Here is a 24850-nt window from a genome sequence, read left to right as displayed (position 1 = left end):
CTCTGACCCTGCACTGTGTGTGTAATATGCATGAACATAATCCCATTGATGCAGGTGGGGTAATTCTTTTACGCAGTATTTTTCCTATGTTTAAGTATTTTTCTGGACTGGAAGCTACCTCACAAACTTAAATTTTGCATATTTCGGATCTAGAAAGACTAGGCCTTGATTTTTTTTTTTTCACTTATCTTTTTTTTACCAGAAGGATGTTTAGAATATTGTTAAAATTCCAGCATAAAACTGATCAAATGAAAAGCTATTTTGTTATAATGCATAATGGAATAGTTCAATTGGTTTGTGCTTATTTTGCTGTGAGATGGTTTTGCAATAAATCCTTTAGTAGATCAGCCTGATAGCTCATCTCATTCAGAACTCTGTCCTCTGGCAGCAGCAGAAGATGCTGTTTAGGGAGAGTATGTTAACCTGACCACTTTCTAAGGTCTTCCCTCAGCATCCATGCTTGTTAGATTATGGATGCTAGAATTTACATCCTTGCCTCTTTATTATCTATATGGACCTGTTGTATGTCAGTTTGTCTAATGCCTTCAAACTGCTGTTCCAAGATTTGGTTGATAACAGGTCTGATTTCACAATATCTATCGTAATAATTTTGCAAACCTTCACTGTTTTCTTTCTTTAAAAATGCAAATGTCCTCAACTTTTGGAAAAAAAACTAAAATGCATTTTCATGTTAGGTTTTTGAAAATGAAGTCCTGTGTACTTACCATTCAAAGAAGATGGAGAGCAACCCTTACTGCACGAATGATTCAACATCAGTTTCTGGCAACTAAGAATGCTGCAGTGAAGATTCAGTTGGCATATAGACAGTACAGAGCTAGAAGACTTTTAAGAAAGGTGTGTTTTCACTTGCACTCTGCTATATCATAGTTGTCTAAAGTTTTCAATCTATTGGGGTGATTTTTGTCATCAATATGGAGAAATATAGAAAGAAAATGGTGAGACCAGAACAGATTGTTAAAATCAAAACTGTTCAATCTTCAAAATACTAGATTTCCTTTTTGCTTTGAGCAGGAAGTTTGATTCTTGTTTTTGAACAGTTTAAATTGTGGAATTATCCCTGCCTATACTGAGAACAAGTTAAAATGTAAAATTTTCTGCTGGCATTATTGCTTACAACAGATTAAGTTAACTTGCCCAGATTTTGACCTGATTCAGGTTAGAGAAAAGACTTTCCAAATAGTGAAATTGCATTTTTATGTGAACTAGTACTTCATGAGTTTGCTTGTATTTCCTGTTTTATTTTTGTTCTTGTGACTGGAAAAAAAAATCTAGAACTAATATAGAAATGTATAGTGATTGTGTCAGCATCAAACAAAAGTTTAATTATCAATACATTCTTTAAAATCTTGTTCAGAAGCTTCAAGCTGCATGTTTGATCCAAAATACATACAGAAGCTTCAAGGCAAGAAGGAAACTTGATCAACAAAAAGCTGCTGCTCTAATTATCCAGAAACATCTGAGGGCTTGGCAGGAAGGCAAGCGTCAATTCATGGAATACAACAAAACTAGAAGAGCTGTCATTAAACTGCAAGCATTGATACGGGGTTATTTAGTTAGAAAAAAGGTTGGTATACTTCAAATTAAAACTATACTTTTTATGTAAATTATCTCTACAGCTGTTTTAGCATTAATTCTGACTGGCAAGAACCTGATTACTTGTTATTGAACTCAAATTCTTGTTGGCTGCTTTGAGAATTGGGTGGATCAGAATAGACTAAAATACAGTCTGGGTCTTTTCTTGCAATCCTGTTGTACTAAAATAGGTTTTCATCGTTGGGTGTGTTTTTTAGCTTCTGAGGTCTTTGTGGCTTACCTATAACTGATACTTCTGCACACACATGCTTACAATGAAACTGTTCTCTGCTAAATATTAATGTTGTTCATTATGATCACTTCCCTGTGTTTTTGTTTAGATTAGAGAGCTAGTTCTGAAGAAAGGTAGCTTACTTGGTTCTGAGGTAATGGCTTTTGAGGCAATTCTTCAGTATCTAATAGTATATTGCCATGTACTATGGTCTTTGCATAGACAATCAGCTACCTCTAAGTACGAAAATTAATGATGTTCCTTATTTTGTTTCCCTTCTACAGATTTCAGAACAGAAACAACAGAAGAAACTACTTTATTTTACAGCAGCTGCATATCATCATATCTCTGCAATTAAAATTCAAAGGGTGTATAGGATTCACCTCATCTTAAAACTTGCACAGAACCAGCTCTCGTCTGTTCTTATAATACAGGTTAGTTGAATTAAGAATGATTGATTTTTTTGTGTAACACTTGTAACATCGTCTGATTTTTTTTTTTTTCTTTCTCCTCCCCCTCACCCCCTGGCTCAGGTAAGCTGTAGTACTGAGACACTGTAGTTCCTTCACATGCAAATATAAAGCTAAATTATGAAGACTGATTTATTAATGCTGCTTATGCCCAGCTAAGCATAACAGTGAATCGCAGCAGGCTCTGAAGGATTAAGCACTTGAACTCTGAGGAGGGATGGGAAAATTTTTGTTTGGAAGTAGGAAAGATCAGACAGGACAACCTGTAAGGCCCATGAAACAAAGAGCATCTCCTTACATGAACAATCTCCTGGGATGCGGTGATTTATTTGGTTGGATGTTTCTAACCTGCCGGTGGTACTAGAACCTATGTGAGTTGCAGCATTTTCAGTATAACCACGTTTTACTTCCCTAAAAGCAAGATCAAAAATCAAGTCTGTATTACAGCACTGCCTAATAGTAAAAATTATCTTCAGGTTTCAAAACTGACCATTAGCAGAGTCCCAACAATGGAACGTCAGCGTTAGAAAAATGGAGAGACCGAAACAGGAGCCCTGAAATAGCTGTTCTCTAGTCAAGGATGTGCTGGCAAACTTTGTTCTACTACTTCTCCATATATACAGATCTGTTATCTCTCCCCATAGGTTATGTTTTCCACTTAAGGGATGAGCAAATGGGTGGAAGAGGTTTTTTTTACTCAAGTTTGGCATACAGTACCCTGTCTCCCTTCTCTGTATATAGAGAGGAAGAATCAGAGCTGGGGAATGAGAAAAGTGGATAGGTGGTTCTCCTTAAAAGCCAGCCAAGAGAAAGAAAACTCTTAGAGAGTAATACTGGGCCCAAGTAGAAGTTGGGAGATGAATGGCTGGAGAGCAGCCCTGCAGAAAGGGATGGGGGGTGCTGCTGGCAGCAGCTCAATACCAGTCAGCAGGGTGTGCCCTGGCAGCCAAGGGGCAAACCCCATCCCGGGGGGCACCAAACATGGTAGAACCAGCTGGTCAAGAGAAAGGATTATCCCACTGTATTCAGCATTAGTACGGCCTCGCCTTGAGTGCTGGGTGCAGTTCTGGGCCTCACGATTTAAGAAGGATGTGAAGGTCCTCAAATGTGTCCGGAGGAGGGCAACAAAACAAAGTGGTGAAAGGACTGGGAAGAACATCCTGTGAGGGGTAGCTGAGGACTCTGGGTTTGCGCCTCAGCCTCCTCTTCTCTAAACTAGACAATCTCATGGCTCTCTACAGCTTCCTGAGAAGGGGACATGGAAGGGAGGTGCTGAACTCTTCTCCCTGGTATCCAGTGTTGAGGTGTATGGGAATGGTTCAAAACTCCATCAGGGGAAGTTTAGACTGGACACTAGGGAGCATTTCTTTACCAAGAGGATGGTCAAACATTGGAACAGGCTTCCTGGAGAGGTGATCGATGCCCCAGGCCTGTCAGTGTTTAAGAGGCATTTGGACAATGCTCCCAAAAACGTGCTATAACTTTTGGTCAGGCAGTTGGACTAGGTGATCGTTGTAGCTCCTTTTGAACTGAAAATATTCTCTTCTGTTCTGAATGCTTCCCTAACTGCTCCTAGTTAAGATTTTATTTTGCAATCTTACATTTCAGCTACCCCAAGGCCAAGCAGAGCTATGTCATGGTGGTTGTATGAGCATAGTGGTATTTATAGTGTTTGTGTCTATTGAAGCTTATGTTGAAACAGTTCTTCAGTTTTTATCAACGTTTGTTTAGGATGCGAAAAGGGAATTTAGGGAAAAATAAATAGAAAAGTAAATAGAAAAGTGTTTTTAATTTTAAACAGAGATGGTTCAGAGTAAAAATGCAACAAAAGCGGTTTCTAAGAGATTATCAAAGAATTATTCAATTACAACGTGTGGTTCGAGGCTGGCTAAATCGCAGAAATGATGCAGCAACAATAATCCAGCGTAATGTACGAAGATTCCTTGCCTGCAGACGTAGGAGAAAATTTGCAGTGGGAGTAGTTAAATTTCAGGTAAATACCTCTTGTAAGAAAACTTCATTTTTTCATTTTTCTCTCATGGGTTTTGGTGGGGGAAAAGATGTTTACTTTGGTTGCTGAATTTATCGGTTAAATTACAAGCCAAGTCAGCTTCAATTTAGACATCAAAGCTAAATGCAGACAGGTCATGAAGTAATATTTAGCAAGATAGTGGTTGCAGTCATTTATGCGGGAGTGTGAGTGGAGTGTATACACATGTTTATTTTGTTTTTTTTGTTTTGAAAATCCAGTATTTGGAAGATTAAACACTGCATGGTAGTTACTTAAAAATTAATAACCAAGGCAATTAACTTCTTTGTCAGACTGGTGTAAAATTGATTTTGAATGGTAATGGAAGTTCTATTGTCTCGTTGACAGCTTTTTTTTTTCCTCTTTGTGAAATTCCTTTTCTGTAGGCATTGTGGAGAGGATATTCTTGGAGAAAGAGTAATGACACAGCAAAAACTAAAGCTTTAAGACGCAGTTTAGAAAAGGCTAATGAAAACAGCAGAGAAGAAAACAAATTATGCAACAGAACTGCAATTGCTATTGAATACCTTCTAAAATACAAACATCTCTCTTATATTCTTGCAGCATTAAAGCATCTTGGTCAGTATTTAATTTTATTTAACTGATAGATTTACAGGATTATAGAAACTGGAATTTTTCAGCTGAGAAGAGTTCATAATGATATTTAGGCTTTCTGTATGATTGTAAAATGTGAATGTGTTAGTATAACATTTGGGTATTTTTGTTTTTCCCAGACTAAAATCAGATTATTGATTTAAGAACAGTATTAAAATGGTAATGCAAAGAAAGGAAATCCTATATGATTGCTCTGATTTCCTGGCAGTCCTAGTAATACTATGTCTTACATAAGTCAATTATATATTTACTATCAGTGTATGTTCTCCATTGATTGTTTTGCCTGCTTAATTTTTAGACTGGAATATTAAAACTACTAACTTAGAAATATTTGTTTAAATCAATAATTGTGGCTTTACTTCTTTGTACTTCTACTTAAAAATAAGAGAAAACCCATGGTTTGCAACTGAATTGCTTGAGCTTCAGAGTTTGGTTTGGTTTTTTTTCTTTTCAATTACCACAGAGGTGGCTACCAGGCTGTCCCCGCTCTGTTGTGAAAATATGGCCCAGAGCAGAGCCATCCTCACTATTTTTGTTTTGATCCGAAGTTGCAACCGGAGTGTGCCATGCATGGATGTGATCAGATATTCAATCCAGGTTCTACTTAATGTTTCAAAGGTAACTGTTATATTTTGTTTTGCAGGTTTAGAAGGTGTGGACTACTTAATATTTACTTATCCACAAAACTCTGAATAAATTTGAAACAACATTAGTAGTTTTGAATTTTAGAAAAAGTTTCTGAATTGTAACTGTTATTTTGAAACCAATTATCTACTTTATAATTACAATTTAATTTTTCCTTTTGGCAAAAGAAAATTATCTTATGGGCTTAAAGTAATAATTTTAAGTGATAACATTGCAAGGCATCTCAAGTATTGTGTGAAACTTGTAGAAATGCATTAAATCATGTAGAAATGCAAAACTGTAGTTAGGATAAGCTATTAAGGCTTATTCAAGGTAGAAATGTATATGTTCCAGAAGACAGGCTACTTTTCCAAATTCATGCCATGGAATAGACTATATTTCCACTTTTCGATTTCTTGCGGAACTGATTGTTTTCATAAATATCTAAAGCTGCTTCAGTACTATGGTAGTACTGTAGTTATTGACTACGGATTTGATTGTTCTAGTGTTTTTTTTCTTTGAAATTTAAAATATTTGCTAAACAAACATAGTTTTTGATCTTATATCCATCCTACAACCATTTACATTTAAATTCTTTTATTTTTATTTCACAAGAAAAAATTAATATTTAGGCTAAACTTAATTTTAAATTTCTCTAAGCTTATTATTATATAGTCTTCTATTTTAAATGTAAAGTCAGATTCTACAGGTCTCTAAACAAGGTGGGAATCACAAAAGGTAGCTTTTTGTAACCTCTTACGATGGTGATTTTTATCACTTGGATGCCAGATCAGCTACAAATTTAATCTGGGGGAGAAGGTGGATTTTGCTTTTTTCCTCTAACGTGAAAGGTATTTTAAATATCTGTCTATATAAACTCTCTTGCCTTTTTCTTGTATAACAGCATGAAAGAACTACTCAAACAGTTTATGAAGCAGAAAATTCTATAGACACATTACTAGACCTACTGCAAATGTACAGAGGGAAAGCTGGGGACAAAGTTTCAGAGAAAGGAGGAAGCATTTTCACAAAGACCTGTTGCTTGTTGGCCATCCTTTCGAAGGACTCAAAAAGAGCTTTGGTAAGACTTAAGTGTTTTGGGTTTAATAACTTGATTAACATGCTTTATTGCATGTTTTGCTGCTGCTTGTAATTATTTTTATTACTCTCTCTCTCTACCATACCTATTATGGCTGTAACATTCATTATGACTGAACTCTGATTAAAAAAAAAAAAGCCTTTCCAAGATAGTGAAAACACTCATTATTTTGTGCTTTGTGTGCCCTGGTCACCCAGAGCTATTGAATAAGGCACTGAGGTTCTGATCCTGCAATCCTTGCAAGATTATGATATTGTAATCCCTACTTCCCACAGTGTTTTGATGAGTTTCTATCAATTCCTTAGCATTAAATGTACTTTAGTTGCCACTGAATTAACTTCTATTCCATTTCTGAAAATTTACTGTTGCTTTTCAGAGACAGTCAAGATCTTTATAGTCAGTAACAACTGGCAGTGTAATTGTCTGTGACTTTGTGTTGACATACTATATCACAGCAGAGACACAGCCTGTTTCTGAAAGAAGTTTCCTTTGTTCATGCCCATTGCTAGAACCCCTAATGAGGTTATTAGAGCAGCCCAGGTTCTGTACTGTAAATTCACCAGTTGTTTTTCCATCAGATATGAGCATTTAAGTTATCCAGTCACCTCTGACCATTGCATTATTGTTTCATTGCTCTGAAGATGGGTACAGACACTGATTTGTCTCTCTGTACCAATCATTGCAGGCATATGCCAATGCCATATGTGAAATTTGGTTTTAATGAGAAATTAGTAAAGTCTGACTTGTAAGAGCTTGAATTTCCTAAGATCTGGAGTTGCATACCAGTTGTTATGTATTTTGAAAGCATTAGACCACTGGCTTGTTGTAGGTGTGCTGGCTTTAAAATGATTTATTTGTAGTTGTGAGTAGAAGTTAAGCTTAAATTATAAATATTCAGTTTTCACTGAATAAAACAGATTTCTTGATTTGTTCAGTTGCTTTCAAATTTCCATTATTAACTGTGTGCTATTTTCACTTTTTCTCAGGAAATCCGAAGCATGCCAAGAACTGTTACTTGCATTCAAAGCATATATAAACTTACAGCTCGTAAACACAAAATGGATGCAGAAAGAACACTCATGAAGCAGAAAACAAACACTTTAAGTGGAACTTCCTTTGTTCCAGTAACTCCTCTAAGAATAAAAACAGTTTCAAGGTAAGGGCTTAAAAATCAGCCTGCTGTTTTTGCTATGGTATTATAAAATTTTAATGACAAGCAACTAATATTTTCACAGAATTAAACCAGACTGGGTTTTGAGGAGAGATAACATGCAAGAAATTGTGGATCCTCTGCAAGCAATTCTGATGGTGATGGATACACTGGATATTGCCTGTTACTGAAATGTAAATGATGTATATGAAAATGTATTTGTATAGCATGTTTGTAGTAAACAGCTAAATGACTTTGAAAGAAAACAAGTATCAAGCTACCCTCGAAAATGTTTTTTCAAATTGCAGTTAAAATTTCTGTAACTTTTTTTGTGTACAGCTGTTTGAAATCCTATTTTGTACTTCTACCAAAATCAATTGTACAATAAAATCATAAGCCCTATAAATTTCACTACTGCAGTAATGTATTGTTATTACACAACTGTGATTCTCACAAATAGCATGGTATTCCTCAGTCTGCTTAAATATTATAGAACTCTTTAAAACAATTGTTTGTGTGGGACAGTTATCTTGGCTTGTCTGATTCGGAGAGGTATAGGTAGGAAGGCAGGCATAGTCTGTGGATTTCAAAACTTGGCTACTGGTTTTGGGGAGCTCGAGTCTACTTTCTTGTAGGGTTTTGAGGGATCATGTGTGACTGTAAGGATTTTATTATTTTTTTATACTTCCCACTAAAAAAAAAAATTACAAGGCTACAAGGCTATGATGGAACAATAGGGCTTTGTAAGAGTGAGTCTAGGAATTCTGACCAGATATTTTAATGGATGTGCTTTGTGAGTACTTTGTTCCTATCAAGTGAGTAGTACATACAAGCATGTATTCAGCCAGATGAGATGCATGGTGTTCATCACAGCGTGTCCCTTAAGTTCTGTTTTCTTGTGCCTTGGAATTGCATTTTCTTAGAGTAAGGCCAAGAAAATGAAAACTGTAAAACTGCACCTTCCCACCATCAAATTTAAAGATTATGCCTCCCAAGGGTGGAATGTGACGCTAAATCAACTGATAGCCATTAGTCAGGTGATAATGCATTGTAAATGAGGTTCTAACTTGTGTGTTTGGTTTTTTTTTGTTGGGTTGGTTGGTTTGTTTTGGTTTTTAATAAGACTCAAAAGGAGCTAGCTGTGTACAGTAAAACCCGACAGACAGATAACAGTTGTGACTATGTTCTCAATGTAAGTGCCTCCAGAATGAATAACCTATAGAATGCAACTGACTGGTTATATGGGCATAGGCTGCAGGAGGGGGGACATTTTCCACTTCCTCTTATTTCAGCCAAGGTAAATAATCTGATAACAGAATGCCCTTTAAACTTGGAATTTGGGAGCTTCTGGGTGGAACAGTGTTCAACTAGTTTAAATTGTTCCATAAGCTTGCTGTCTGCTTTCACTGTAAAATGATAAATTCTGTCCTCTTTACTGCTTTAAAGTATGCCAAATGGAGGTAGAATTCTGCAAGTCTAGTGTTAGGGTATTTGGAGAACTAAAAAATGAAAATACCATTACAAAATACCATGGACAGTAAGGCATTTGTGAATGCCTTTGCCTTTGAAGTTTAGTTAATTATTTACAAAAGTGATACCTAGGGAGTTTTCACAGGTGGTGGAAAGTTGATGGAGACAGTAATGAAGATGAGATTTAAAAGCTGTTTCTTCTTCCTAGTTATGATGTATTCAGGCAGACTTTTTGCGGAAGGTAAATAAACTGAAATCTATTGCTGATAAATGTACATTGGATCTGAAATGTGCAGTCTAGGTAACTTAAGTGCAATGTCTTTCATACCTTTACCAAGACTAAAAACTGCTTTTTAATTTTATTGTGAGATGGCTGATAACTGTAGCTATAGCTTGGGGCTATTTAAGCTTCAAAGCTTTAATATTGAAATGTTCAGACTTTTATTCAGAAAAAGTTTCTTTTGAAATGTATTTGAGCGGTTTTGAGGCACTTACATAAATTGAATTTTGTACTATTAAAACTTGTTATATATTGGAGTTTCTTGGTGATTGAAGTGTTTTGGCTAACCACAAAGCAAAAGAGTAGCAGTTCAATGGAACCTGCAGAGGTTAATCTGGGGTGATTCTGCGTTTTCTATCCTTATTTTCAGTATTCCCTATAATTCCTGGGTTTATAGAGTTTACATACCACTTGAACTGTAAGTTCACAAAGCTATGGACTGTGTCTGAAAGTGCACCTCTATTAATTGAAAAGGTGTCCCTTTTGTTGCATCTCATTTTGGTTTTGCTAATGTATATTTAACTGCAAATATTTGTGGCCTCTGAGGTAGTTGCCCCTGTCTTCACTAATTTTGTCCTTATTGGTAAAGCAGCTGAAATTACACTGATAGCCTCTGGAAAGTTAAACAAAAGGTATGTAGGTAGCAACAATCTCTGTCTTTTTAATTACTTAATCTTAATTACCATCAGGTTTGTTTGCTTGGTTTTGTTGTTTTGTGTTGTTTTCTTGGGGTGTGTGGTATGTTTGGTTGGTTGGGGTTTTTTGGATGTGATACAGTGGCTGCGTGAGGAAGAGAATTATTTTTAAAAAACTTAACACTTTCTGTTTAGTAAAAATACTAAAGTTGCAGAAAATTCTAGTAAATGCAGTAAATGCTAGTGACATTGAGTAAGGGAACAGTTCTGCTTGTTCTTTCCTTAAGCTACATTTCTTCTTTCTTTTCCCTTGACTGTTCTTCAGTTCCTGTTCTTCAGCAAGTTTAACTCCTATATTACCTCTGGCAGTTGGTCACAGACTTCTGGTGACATTTGCTGAATGAAGGGCTATGGCATAGCTAATCTTAACACTGTTGCCACTGTATGTTTATGCAGCAAAGGGTGCTCATGCTTACATCTTCCGGGCTAAATAAAAGTCAAATAAATGTGTCCTGGATCAGTTTTGTCCAGTTGATGTTAGGAAGTGTCATTCTACAGCTGATATTCCTGTGAATCTGAAGAACAAAAGCTGATATAACTGTCATATATCTTCATTTTGGTGAGTCTTTTTCAAGACCCTACATGATCCTTCAGAATTTCACTCACCTTGTTTGAAAGCCTGAATCAATCCAACTGATAATAAATTAATGTAAAATAAAATTATCTGGGCTGAGATTTTTAGTGAGAAATGTCTCTATCTTTTTGCAGATAAACCTTGTGATTTGCCACATATAGAAAATGGAAAGATTGCTCAGTACTATTATAGTTTCAAAAGTTATTATTTCCCTATGCGTAAGGAAAAAAAACTTCCCTATTCTTGTATGGTTGGTTATACAACTGAGAGTGGGACTCAAGATGGAAGAATAACTTGCACAGCCAAAGGATGGTCTCCTGTGCCCCAGTGCTACAGTGAGTTGGCTTTACTTACCTCGTTCCTTCCAGCAGGAACCTTTTCTGTTAAGAGCTGTGTTTCCTTGAACATACAGGAACAGAAGCTGCATAGCAGGAGGGATAAAATGTGGACAACAAGGTGAAATCAACCCTTTATGTATACAAACTGCAAATGTTTAGATGTGGAATATTTTTACAATAATACATATTATAAAGGCTTTTACCATTATGTTCTTATAAGAAATCCAAGAAAGTTGCCCAGTTTCCTTATTCTGGGGAAACTAATGGACAATTTCCTCTCAGATCTATATTGTATAGAGCCTCCCTAGCTCTAGATTCCTTGGTTCTTGTGTTTCAGGTTTATTACCATTGGTTTGATGTATTGTTTGATGATTATGGTAGAGTTTCTTCAAGAGGTCAAGAAAATAAGATTAGATCAGGTTAGCTAAAAGCCCCCTTCTCTTGCTTATCAGAGAACAAAAATATTCCATTAATTCTTTCTTTCTAACCAAGCTGTCTCATTTCTCTTAGAAAAATGTAACAAGCCACTTTTGGAAAATGGCTTTTTTTATGGTACAGAAACATACTTTAAAATAGAGGAGAAACTGCAATACAAATGTAATCCAGGCTACCACACTCCTAGCGGTGGTACTGAAGAAACAGTACAATGTCGGCCAGAAGGATGGTCCTCCCAGCCAAGCTGTGCTAAAAAAATTGGTAGGATTTTGCATTTCTCTCCTTTATAATATTTTTTTTATATACAAATCATTCTGCTGTTCTTTCTGTATCTGTGAGGCCAAACCCTGCCTATATTAGGTTATCATTTGAATTCTTCTAAAGTAGATTGTCAGCCATACCTTTTGCAAGGAAATTGTCAGATTTCACATGCTGCTTGTTTTGTGAATTGGTATGGATAAAATTATATGTAAAATCATAGAATGTCCTGAGTTGGAAGGGACCCACAAGGATCATTGAGTCCAACTCCTGTCCCTGCATATGACAACCCCACAGTTCACATCGTGTGTGTGAGGATGTTGTCCAGTCTTTTCTTGAACATTTTCTTGAACATTGTCAGGTTGGGGCTGTGACACCTCCCTAAGGAGCCTGTTCCAGTGCTCCTCCACCTTCTGGGTGAAAAACCTTTTCCTAATGTCCAACCTGAACCTCTTCTGGCACATCTTCCTGCCATTCCCTCAGGTTCTGTCATTGGTCACTAAGAAGAGTTCAGTGCCTGCCTCTCCTCCTCCCTTTGTGAGGAAGCTGTAGACCGTGATGAGGTCTCTTCTCTAGGCTGAACAAACCAAGTGACTTTAGCTGCTCCTCATATGGCTTCCTCTCCAAACCCTTCACCAATTTTGTGGCCCTCTTTTGGATGCTCTCTTGTAGCTTGATATCTTTTTTTTTTACCCTGTGTCCCCAGCCCTGCACACACTGAATGCTCCAGGTGAGGCTGCCCCGGAGCAGAGCAGGACAATCCCCCTCCCTGCCCGGCTGGCCGTGCTGTGCTGGATGCACCAGGACATGGGTCCCTCTTGGCGGTTGGGACACTGTTGGCTCATGTTCAACTTGCCATCGACCAGAACCCCCAGATCCCTCTCTGCAGAGCTGCTTTCCAGCACCTCGTCCCCCAATCTGTCTGTACAGCCAGGGTTGCCATGTCCCAGGTGCAAAATCCAGCACTTGCCCTTGTTGAACTTCATGCAGTTGGTGATCGCCTGGTTCTCCAATTTGTCCAAATCCCTCTGCAGGGCCTCTCTGCCCTTGAGAGTGTCAACAGCTCCTCCCAATTTTGTGTCATCAGCAAACTTACCAAGCAATCCCTTGAGTCCTGAGTCTAAGTCATTTATAAAGACAGTGAAGAGTGCTGGCCCTAAGATGGATCCCTGCAGAGCCCTGCCAGTGACTGGTCACCAGCCCAACATAACCACATTTACGAGAACCCTTTGAGCCCGGCCCACCGTATTGTGCTCACCCACTGCATTGTGTGTTTATCCAGCTGTGTGCTGGACATTTTGTCCAGGAGGATACTGTGAGAGACAGTATCAAAGGCTTCACTGAAATCCAAAAAGATCACATTGACCGGCTTCCCTTGGTCAACTAGTTGGGTAACCTTGTCGTAGAACAAAATTAAGTTTGTTAAGTAAGACTTGTCTCTCATGAACCCATGCTGGCTGGGACCAATGACTGCATTGTCATTCACATGTTTTTCAATGACTCCCAGAACAATCTTATAGAAGGAATTGGTGTAAATGAAATTGCATTTTATCAAATAAATCTATTGCTATCCAAACTTCCTAAATGAAGACTGGAAAACTTGTGTAAACTATTGTATTTTTAACTATTTATTACTTGTAAGGATTATTGCTTCAGATATGACCACTTTTAAGTTAGGTGAATAACTTGAAATGAAAAGAGCAATTAATATTTTGCATATGCTTTATTTATTTAAGAGTCATGTCACGTACCAAATTTACATCACGGCAGCTACTTCACAGACCGACAAGAGCTTCGATTGAATGAAACACTGCTGTACAGATGTGATGAGGGATACCACACTGCAGGAGGAAACACTACAGAAGAAGCAGTGTGTCTAACACATGGGTGGTCCCTTCCTCCAAACTGCACTAGTATGTAATGGGCCAGAAAATAATTCTATTTGAAATGTGGTTTATTCTACAAATGAACAAAAAGTTATGAAAAGGCTTGTTTTATAAGCTGTTGAGGGTTGGGGAAGCCTTCCTTAGCTGGATTTCACTGTTGTATCTTTTCTTCCTAGAAATAACTTGCTCCTCATTGAATGCAATAGCACATGGAGGTTTCTATCCTGTGAAGAAAATCTATGAAGAGGGAGATGTTGTTCATTTTTTCTGTGAGGAAAATTATTCCGTCAGTGTATTTGACCTAATTCAATGTTATTATTTTGGATGGTACCCAGACCCTCCAGTGTGTGAAGGTACCTTATTTTTATAGTTTTACTATGTCAAATTCTTAGTGAAATACTAGCATTTTCTTTCATGAAATGCTTTATGAATACAAAAGGAAAATATGTTTTTTGTACCAGTTCACAGCTTAAATAGAAATCAAGTGGTAGCTGAAGCAAGTGGAGCCAAGGTGACAGGGAGAGAGGCAATGATAACTGGAATTAGTTTTTGGTGGACTCTAACAATAGAGCAGATATTGTCTCATGTACATGTTTTCGTCAACATTAACCAGAAGGGTCATCCTGAGGACGGAAGCACAACTTTAGCAATTACTATCACTTCTCCGCTCATTGGGGGGTAACAGAGGTTCTCAGAAAAGAAACTTTCAAAAGAGTGAAAAGTCTAGTGAACCAGATGAGTTATAGCATACAGCAGGAAACAGTACCAAACAACATTTAGACTAGCTGAGAATTTATAATATTGTTTGACATACCTTGATAGTTGTGGGTCATTGTCTTATCTGGATATTGTCTTCTTCATAAGGATTAGTTCTGAGCTTTAGGAGATCTCACTGCCTCGTGGTAACAAATTCTCTGCTTTATACACAAGTGATGCCACGTGTTGATAACAGAGGATAGGGAAATCAACCCTTTTTATTGGTTTAAACTCAATCTATGCTATTCTTTTCCAGTACATTTTTACAGGAATTTTTCCTGTGAAGTATGTTTTCTAAAACAAATGTAATGATTGTTGTGGGGGGGGTGCTTGAGAGCTAACAAAATTATATTTAGCCTTTAAAAATACAGTGTGTTCAGTGTAATGTAATTCCTTTATAGCTATATAGCTATATAGCTTGTAATTCCTTTATAGCTAATGTTGTAGAAGACTATGTGACTGAGTAAAAAGATAAAATTAATCTTTCTTTCCTAGAAGATACAGTAGCATTTAAAATGCACTAGAATATCTCACTTAAATGGCATGTGTTAGGACACCAGCCCTGTATTTACTCTGATAAGACAACAGGAATTTTGAGTGAGTGCAGAGAAGGTGGGGTGCTCAGGAGAATGAAAACATGGCCTAAATCTAGTTTTGAGGATACAGTAGTCGCACACTTAATTTGGGGATAGGAAATCGGTTATGATTATTGCTACTTCTGTAGCATTAGAATTAATACATAAGTTGCTTTAAATACTATGTCAATGGAGAGTATGAAAAATCTCTGTTTCCTGAAGTCCTTTAAGGAACATTTTACTGAGTTTTTGTGGAGAAATTACAAAGTTGTTTATAGCAGTGCAATAGCATAATACCTACATTTTATATTTGTTGAATGTAAAATCACTTTTTTGTTGTGGTCTCCCATTTTGTTAAGAAAATGAGTGTAAGTAATTACTCTGGATCAACAAAAAATGTCTTTTGAGTGATAGGCTCGCATATTGTGTAGTAAAAATGTGTGCGTGGTTTTGATTAGTGAGAGAACGGTATACATTTTTTATTTTCAGATGTAAAAAATAAATGTCCTCCACCACCGCTTCCTCCTCATGCTCATATCATCACAGTTAAAAGAACATATCATAACGGAGACAAAGTTCATATACAGTGTCAAAGTACTGTTGAAACAAGAGGATCTGAGGAAATCCAGTGTGTAGAAGGAAAATGGTCATCACCCCCCATTTGTATTGGTTAGTTCTTTTATGAAGACTGACAGCTGAACAGAAATAGTTCTTCAAACAATGCCTTAATTTTCCGCGGAGCCTCAGTTTCTGTATCTGCAAAACTGTTTATGTTCTCTTGTGCTAAAATGCTTGAGAGGTAAAGTGCTGCATAATTTGCCAGTAATCTGTCGTTCATAGAAAAAAAGAAAGGATGACCTAGGTGGATTCAGCTGACATACGTGTCGTGTAGTTCTTCCCTGGGACATTGATTTTATTACCTCTTACAATGCATCAGTGTCTCTCTGTTTTGGTATTTAAAAATGAGTTATTTCTGAGAAGACTGATTCTTAGTTTCTGCTATGCGTATAGGAGCTATGGATAAGCGGGAGCCTGAGGCACCACCGCCACTCGAGGCAGAAGCAGCAGTAAGGACAAGCAAAACATATCACGATGAAGATATGAGTAGGTGAACGTTACTTTTCTGTTTAAAAGGGACTTCAATACTCTCCAATTCTATTATAGGCAGTTTAGGACTACTCTTACTGCTCTTTTGCTGCAGTACAGTTCCTTACTGTTGAAAACGTTTGCACATGCTACGGATGTCAGTGTATTGATAGCGGTCTGACTGGCTGACTGAAAGGCCATTGTTGCTTGTTTATAGTGATTATAGACTACACCTATAAGCCTGTGCTGTATTTGTAATTTTATTTCATACATTAGCATTTACCTTCAGTCATTTTGTACCTCTTCTGTTAATGCTGTCTGAACATGCAAATCCAGGAGTATTTTACTGATCCTCTAATTAATAGTTCCAGCGAGGTTTCTTTATTTTGAACCACACATAGGCTAAACATATGAAGCAACAAATAAAGACCGTCTCATCACAGAAAAAGAACTAATCTATATTGAGTGTGAACCAGCAAGAGTCAAGGGTGGACGTAGATGAGGAGCGTAGAGGGAAATAGAGTGCCTGTCTGCAGTTCAGTAAGGCAAGTGTAGAGTTTCTGAAAACAAAATTTGAAAAAGAAATTGTATTGGTTTACATTTTACTTGTATGTAAATTTCTGCTGAGTCTATTGCTAATCTGATACTTTCAACAGTGTTAACAGTTTTAAAGATCTAAATACCTATCTCCCTACCTCGTATTAGAAATGCAGCAAAACTGTACCTCTCCACCTGTGATTAAAAATGGTGTTCTTCTTGGTCCATTATTGACAAGTTACAAGAATGGTTCCTCAGTAGACTACAGTTGTCAGCGTTACCATTTTTTGGAAGGACCTAGTACTGTTTACTGTGAACAAGGAAACTGGACCGAACAACCAACGTGCTTAGGTAAGTCTTGTAAGAAAAAGAAAGTTTTGTCATACATAATATAGAAAGGCAAAACTGGAAAGAACTTCTAGATAATTCTTTCATGACCACCTTTTCTCTTTCATTTGAGTTAATAAAGATTCTTATGAACAGCCAATTAAACAGATTTCTCTGTTTTCCTGAGTTGAACTATTGTAGAACATAGTTGTCCCTGTTACCTAGGAGGATTCTTTAATTTCTCCCATATTCTCCATTCAGTGGATTTCTTCCTGTCCTTCAATAGATGTTTAGAAGAAATGACTGCAGTCATTGCCAAAATAGCTTTTAGATATGATTAACGAGTAATACAATGACATCTTGGACCTTCATTTTTAAAAATTCAGCCTCTGTTTTTATTATGTGTCTTTATTATTTCATTCTGGACTTTAATTCTTTCATGTTGCGCTTAGGTATGCTGTTCAAAACACTATTAGGAATTATCAGTACTAGCAGGAATACTACTACTGATGATCTACAAGAATGGTTTGTTTATCTTTCCTTCCTTTCTTCCTGTAGTGAAATCATTCTATTTTACCAGCATCCTTTGTTAAATTGATTTCAAGTCTATAATCTGCTGCAAAAATGGAAATAAATAAACAGTTCAGTTTTAGTTACTTATTTCTAAATGAATAAAATGTACCTCATCTGGATCAAAAGATCCAGTTCAGCATTCTTAGATCTGAATACTCAAATTTAACAAATCCTGTGAAATAATGAAAACTCATTTCCTATAAATATCATTTGTCTCCTAAGCATCCAAATAACCACATCATTCTTTCCATGTTTTCTGAGATTTCTTTTCAACCCTCACCTAATCGGACCAGAAAGAGCACACACTGTAGTTAGTTTCAGGAAAATACCCGTACCAATTTGTTTTTATGGTGCTGTCGTAAAAATGCGTAATAACTGATTTCTCCTTGCCTTTCCCTCAGCAAAGCATTAACAAGGGCCTTTATCAGGCAATGGTTCTCGCGGAACTTGTAGAAATATATTTTTATAACTGTCCCTCTGTCAGCCTTTATTTAAGTACAACAGTGGTTCAAAAAGTTAATGAGGTTAACTGTCTAATGGAAAGCAAGGCTACCTCATGTGATCCTGGCACTAAATTTTAAGAAATGTGACAGAAAGCAACCTAAATAATATTGTCTTTGAATAACATGAAAAAGCCCAAAGAAGAACACAAAACTTCCAAAGGGTTTTTGGAAGATCTCTACATTCTTTTAGAAGTGGCAAAGCAAAGAAAAAAGGCGAAGAAAGGGAATTGTCAAAACACTTCTTTAGTTGAAACTTACTGTGTATTAACTACTAGTATCCTCAAAAGGCTTACCAAACCTGTCAGCCAAATCTGATAGGGTAATTCTGATGGATGAATGATGGATGAATATTTTCATTATACGAAGTCCTTTCAAGTTACAGTAAAGAAATTATTTTCTTCTTTAACGGTAAAGCCAGGCTGCCATATGTTTACAATACTTGTAGCAACCAGATTCTGTCAGATATGTGTGTTTTCTGTGATTTACTGTTCCCAGTTTAGGGTTTTTTTGCATATTGTTTGTGTTACTTCAGCCCATTTCTTGATATTTGCATTCTCTTTTTTAATGTATCTATAGTACTTTTTCTTACAAGATTCTAAAACATTTTAGAACTACTGATTTAAATTTCTCTTTCTTGACTCTTACAAAAGGGTGCTAAGAAATCACTTAAGGTTACTTTTTTAACTGAAGTACACTTTTATTTCCTAGAACCATGCACTCTTAATGTAACTGATCTGGACAGCAACAACATAGAGTTGAAATGGAGACAGGAAGAATTAATTTTCCTACATGGTGATCTCATAGAGTTTGAATGTAAGCAGGGATACAATTTTCTCCAGACTACCGTTCTGTCTCCTGGGAGGACACAGTGTAACCACGGCAGACTGAAATATCCAAAATGCGTTTTGCAAGGTAAAACAATACTTTTTAATTGCCTTTTAAATTAATCAGTCTCAGACCTATTTAGAAACAATTTGCTTTGGAAGTGCAGGCCTAGAAGTTGTTGTAAATAATAGATGGTTAGGATTCAGCAATACAGATGTATACAGACATCCTTGCACAAGACAGCTATAGTCTTAAATATATCCAAACACAGAAAAACAATACACCTTCCTTTGACAGAGAAAGGGGCAGGAGCTGTTCTGCAAGATCAGGGAACTCAAAGCTCTACAGAAAGATGGCTGTGAACAATTAAATGCACACAAGGGATTTCTTATGGCTAGAATTCAGCAGGAGGTTGCATTCTGATCTGAGACATAATGAAATAGCAAGAAAAGACAATGAGAGCTGGTAGAGATCTAAGTGTTGACAGGCATTTAAAGCTGCTGATTTGTTAGCTTCTTAAGCTGAATGTTTCTCAAATGTTTTTAACATTATTCCAGCTCCTACAGAAAAATGTGACTCTCCACCTTCTATTGCAAATGGAGCTCTTACTCTCCCACCCCTGACCCAATATGACAGTGGTTCTTCGGTTCAGTATAGTTGCTCTGACTATCATTTTTTGCAAGGATCTGAGACAATCTACTGTTCTGAAGGGCAGTGGACTTCACCACCAGTTTGTATAGGTAGGTGTGATATGATAAATAAGCACTTATCTATAATTCTGTGAATTATAGAGAGAAATAAGAATAGCTTAGGTTGCAAGAGACCTTCAGGCCTTCAAAGCTCATCCAGTCCACCCTCCCTGCCATGAGCAGGAACATCTTCACCCAGATCAGGTTGCTCAGAGCCCCGTCCAGCCTGGCCTTGAATGTTCCCAGGAATAGGGCATTTACCACCTCTCTGGGCAACCTGTGCCAGTATTTCAACACACATTGTAAAAAAAAAAATTCTTCCTCATCTCTTGCTTAAATCTCCTCTCCTTTAGTTTAAAACCATCACCCCTTGTCCTATGGCAATGGGCCATGCAAAAAAGTCTGTTCCCACATGTCTTACAGGCCTCTCTTAAGTAGTGAAAGGCCACAATAAGGTCTCCCCAAAGCCTTCTCTTCTCCAGGCTCAAGAGCCCCAACTCTCTCTAAGTTTAGATACTTAGAATTTATAAATTGAGTATTGTCAAATAGAACTTTAAGATGTCACTTCATTTTTTTTCAGTTAGAGATGAAAGTTTTGACATAAGTAAGTGTAAGCTTGTCTGGATTTTTTTTTCTTAAATGTGACATGCCTGCAGTATCCAAAAATACAGCGGTTTCATGTATAATATGTTAAGAGAATGGGAAATACGTACAGTTTTAGTGTAAGCTAGTAAAAATGATGCAACTTCAGAAATAATTGGTTTATTGACACTGATTATGTCTCTCTTTTTAGAGCCATGTACTTTGTCAAAAAATGAAATGGAGAAAAATAATGTGCTGCTGCAAGGGTTCTACGAGGATCAAGTTTACTTTTACCATGGGGATTATGTTGGATTTTACTGTAAACAGAACCATTTTGGAGCAGAATCTGGCACAACTTTATTTCAAGTGCAGTGTAAGAGAGGACAGCTGATGTATCCAAGATGTGTTGAAAGAGGAAAATAAGTATGGACTTCAGGAAACCCTATAGGAAAGCTATGTACATGTTCTTTATCTGGTATTAACAGCTCAATTAAGATGACCTTATATTTTCCAGATCCCTACAGTTACTTTTGAGAAATGAGTGTTCAGTGGCATTGTTGGGTCTGAGCTGAAGGAGGAGGGAAGTGAAAGTGCTTTGTGGTATGAGGATGGGAAATGCAGCAGAAGAATGCAATATTGGCATACACGTGGAAAATCTAAGATGAAAGAGTTTTGTAAGGATTACAGTGATAATCTTGAGGATGCATCACAATCTGGAGGATTTGAGAAAAGCATCATGACGAGAAGATGCTGAGCGAGTAGTGCCCTTTGTGAGGATATTGGTGGTTTTGATAATATGAGTGCTTTTGTGACTACAGAATATAGCTAAATTGAGATTTAATTTCATGCCCTTGAATGTTGTGATATTAAAGGATGTTAAACTCTAATGCTACAGAGAGAAAGGAGTGGCCTATTTTTTTTTTTACGTCTTAACAGCACCCCTGTCTCCTTTTACAGGTCAGAAGCCTCTAAAGGACAAGGCTGGAGGGGCAAGAAAAAAAGAGAAAGTATTAAAAAAAGAGTGGTTAATGGATCTATGAAACTATTTAAAACCTAAAAATATGCAAATTCTACTCAGTAGTTAATAATTATTCTTTAAAAAAATGTCAAGCAAGCATCTTTGTTTCTTAATTTGAGAGCGTTTTAACTACTAAAATATCTAGTCCAACTACTTTGTATGATTTTCCATGACACTGAAACACTCATACTCCTGGGGCTCTACCTTTGAACATGTTGTGTGACTGAAGATACGGAGAAAATTCAGGAATATAGATGACATTTGCCTTGCGTCCATTTTAGTATGTTTTAATAAAAAAGTCACTGTAAGGGTCTCTTCTGTATTTTATCTCTAAACTTCATCTTTCTGTGATGTCATTGCATGCACGCTGTTCTGTATAGCTTTCCAAGGCTTTTAAGTGCCATGTGAATAAATAAAACAACAAAGAAATTAAAGCTTTGAAGAAGTAGAAAAATTCTGCTTATTTAATCAAAACCCAGTCAAACATTTGGTGGGAACATGTTGATAAAAATAACATTCCAAAATGTTTTCAAAATACGAAAAAATCATTTTTTTGTAAGACAGTATTTAAAAATGAAGGAAAATAACAATGAGAGAGAGAGAGCAATTTTAGATAATGAACTTTTGATGTGGGACATCTAGATCTGAACTAGACTTTCAATATAGCTTTTATTTCTAGGTCATGTTGTGTACAACAACTGTAATGTAAATTGGTCTTTCTCAGTTAATAAATAATGCTAGAACTCGGTTAAAGAAAATGATTGGTTATAAGTTTGTAATCAGTACCTTTTGGTGGGTATTAAGGTATGCACATGATATAATTGAGACTCTCCAGGGATACCAGTCAGGCAGCTCTGCACTTCATTACCTTGGCTTAGATCAGGCCAGAACCCCAAATCTATAGTGTTGACCATACCAGCGAGGTCAAACCTGTTTCCCTGGTCAGGGCGGGGAGGGAAGGCACATCTACTGGCTAGTAGGGAAAACACCTGAGACAAACAGGCGGAGCATCCACATATCGCTGTGACGGTGCCTGTTCCAGGCCTGATGGCATCAGCATCTTCCTAGCCGCCTAACACCAGCCTGTGCCAGCGTATTTAACTACTTTGCTCTGAAGGGGGGTGGGGTTTGCTGTTGGTTTTTTTTGGTGGGGTTTTTTTTGTTTGTATGTTTGTTTTGTTTTATTTTTGTTTTATTTTTTTCAGCATGTTCAGGACAGCACTCAGTTATTTTCCCTGGTAAAGAGAATATGAATTTCTTTCATTTCCCATTTTAAATTTTTTTGCATGACTTATTTGAAAAAAAAACCCAAACATGTTGCTTGCAATTTGAAATCTGGGGCTGTGTTATTTCTGTTAATTAGCACGGCAGAATTAAGTGAAACAAAATGAGAACTGCAGCTTGTGTTTAAAAATCTGAAATATCTCGGAAATATGTGTGAAATCTTGAAAAAGGAAGGTGTGCAACAAGAACATTGCAAAACCGACTGAACGCAGAATTCTTACAGAAGTTAATGAAGAGAGGGGAAGTGATCAAGTTGCTTTTTGGAAGGTAAGGAAACTTTGTTGATGACTCCTTTCCACTACCTTAATTTTCCCAGAACATATTCATTCAAACGTGGCCAGGCATTGTGGGAAGATGTAGATGAGCTCCACACGCTGCTGTGGCAGCAGAGAAGCTGCTGCAGGCACGCAGCTCAGGCGTGCTGTTGTCCTGCTGGGGGTGGGATGCTGATACCACATCTGTCAAAGCTCTGTGCTAGAGTACCTGGAGTATGTGCAAATGACGCTCAGTGATGTGCAAGCCCAAGGGGGATTCTGACCTCCTAAGTGTATTTGGAAGCAGAGAAAGACTTACCAAACTGTGATGCCAGAATAACTCTTAAAATAAGCATCAACACACCAAAGATCTCAATTTAGCCCATTAACACTCCTGAACTTTTGCTGGCTTTCTGCATAGTTAGGCACAGAATCGCAGAATAAGAATCAGGTTGCTCAGGAGCCTGTCTGGCTGAGTTTTCAATATCTCCAAGCATATATTTTCTAACCTTTCTGGCAACCTGTTCCAATGTCTATCTACCCTCACAGTGAATCTTTTTTTCTAATATCTAACTGGAACTTCTTTTGCTGCTTTGTGTCTGTCATCTTTCATCCTATAACTGCATCTCTGAGAAGAGCATGGCTCCATCTTCTCTGTAGTCTCCCATTAGGAAGCCAAAACCAGAAATAAGGTCTCCTCCCAGCCTTCTCTTCTTAAGAAACGTTCAGAAAAGAATGGGTTCTTTTTGGGTGTGTGAGACGTGATGAAAAAAAATTGTGTGTTTCTGTTGGTGCTTTCCCTGTGTATCAGAAACTTCTAATAGCATCAGAACAGAAAAATCTCTCAGCTCTTTCATTTCACAGTGATAGTGCTGGCTTGGCAGTAGGTGGGTGATATGATAACACTTCTGCACCAAGTCTGACTTGTGCAAATTTTTTCAGTATCAGCCTATTATTTATTATCATGGAATAATATAATAATTTGACTTACAAGGGACCTTTAAAGATCATCTAGTCCAACCCCACTGCCATGGACAGGAATATCTTTCACTAGATCAGGTTGCTCAAAAAATGTCCAACCTGACCTTGAACATCTTCAGTGACAGGACACACAGAGCTTCTCTGGGCAGCCTGTTCCAGTGTCTGACCAACCTTGTTGTAAAAAAAATTTCTTCCTTGCATCTAATCTAAATCTACCCTCTTTCAGCCTAAAGCTGTTGTTCTGTCACAAGAGGCCTTTCCTCCTGCCTAACAACCTTGTGTTTATGCATTTTTTTGCAAACGTCAGCCAAAAAGGCATTCAGATTTATTCATAGATTGTAATCTGTGTTTTCCAGTTATATTCTTGCTTGCACGGTACATAATTGAGGAAACTGACTTTTGTCCAGGTAGAAAGCCACAGATCGGGCACTTCCTGTAACACTTGAAGTTTTGAGTGCTGTGTTTGCTGATTTAGACTGACATATTTTAACCAAAGTGAACCTGTGTCCCAGTGAAGTTTTATTTACTTATGTTGGCTTGACAATATTTAATGTAGTGAAGCTCATGGGCCTGTTGCCCAGACCTGTTACCTTTGGGGAACTCTGGATGAAGCACAAGAATACTTGGTAAATATAAAAAGACCCTTCTCTTTAAAAAGCAGAACTAGGGAAAATGGAAGAAAAGGGTTTAAATGTCAGTCCCTGGAACATTTATGGGGAGCAGAATTCAGAGTAATTTCCTATGTTGTAATAAGCAGTGATGTACTTTCTGAAGTCCTGACATGAAGTTGATGGGTTTTAAAGTCAGTGAGGTATCACAGGTCACATAGCAGATATCAGAAGGAGAAGGTAGTTGTCTTGAGGAATTTTGGGTAGAGTGAATATAAGGGCAGTGCCACACCACTCAGTGGCATGTAATGTAATTTTTTTCACTAAGCAGCAGGTTGGGTAGAGCAGGAGGACAGTGATTTCTACTGTAAGCTTTCTGTTCTGACACCAACAAATCAAAAGCACTGCTCTTTCTTCTTCATAATAGTTCTAAGCAGCAAGTGCATTGGAATAAACAAAGAGAATGGCCTAAAAAAAAAAAAAAAAAAAAAAAGATTGTGTAAG

At 37.2% G+C, this 24850-nt stretch overlaps 2 protein-coding genes across 2 annotated transcripts in view; both read left to right on the top strand.

Annotated features, from left to right (window-relative positions):
- ASPM (assembly factor for spindle microtubules) overlaps positions 1-8003 on the top strand; it is a 29745-nt gene extending 21742 nt beyond the window's left edge. Inside the window, exons 21-29 of the mRNA XM_065656065.1 lie at positions 696-855; positions 1376-1585; positions 2110-2259; positions 4097-4288; positions 4711-4903; positions 5403-5557; positions 6468-6644; positions 7649-7818; positions 7898-8003. Coding sequence (XP_065512137.1) covers positions 696-855; positions 1376-1585; positions 2110-2259; positions 4097-4288; positions 4711-4903; positions 5403-5557; positions 6468-6644; positions 7649-7818; positions 7898-8003 — 1513 coding nt within the window. The remainder of the gene's footprint in view (positions 1-695; positions 856-1375; positions 1586-2109; positions 2260-4096; positions 4289-4710; positions 4904-5402; positions 5558-6467; positions 6645-7648; positions 7819-7897) is intronic.
- Positions 8004-9441: 1438 nt separating this feature from the next.
- On the top strand, positions 9442-20624 carry F13B (coagulation factor XIII B chain). The gene is made up of 11 exons (XM_065656073.1): positions 9442-9523; positions 10966-11166; positions 11680-11865; positions 13599-13775; positions 13925-14101; positions 15569-15748; positions 16091-16183; positions 16871-17053; positions 18814-19017; positions 19488-19670; positions 20413-20624. Exons 1-11 carry the CDS (start codon positions 9442-9444, stop codon positions 20622-20624), a joined length of 1878 nt encoding a protein of 625 aa, XP_065512145.1.
- The last annotated feature ends 4226 nt before the right edge of the window (positions 20625-24850 follow it).

The sequence above is a fragment of the Caloenas nicobarica genome, chromosome Z (genome assembly GCF_036013445.1).
Source record: "Caloenas nicobarica isolate bCalNic1 chromosome Z, bCalNic1.hap1, whole genome shotgun sequence".
NCBI lineage: Eukaryota > Metazoa > Chordata > Aves > Columbiformes > Columbidae > Caloenas > Caloenas nicobarica.
The sequence above is the reverse complement of the archived record's forward strand: the minus strand, read 5'-3'. Positions and strand labels throughout refer to the sequence as shown.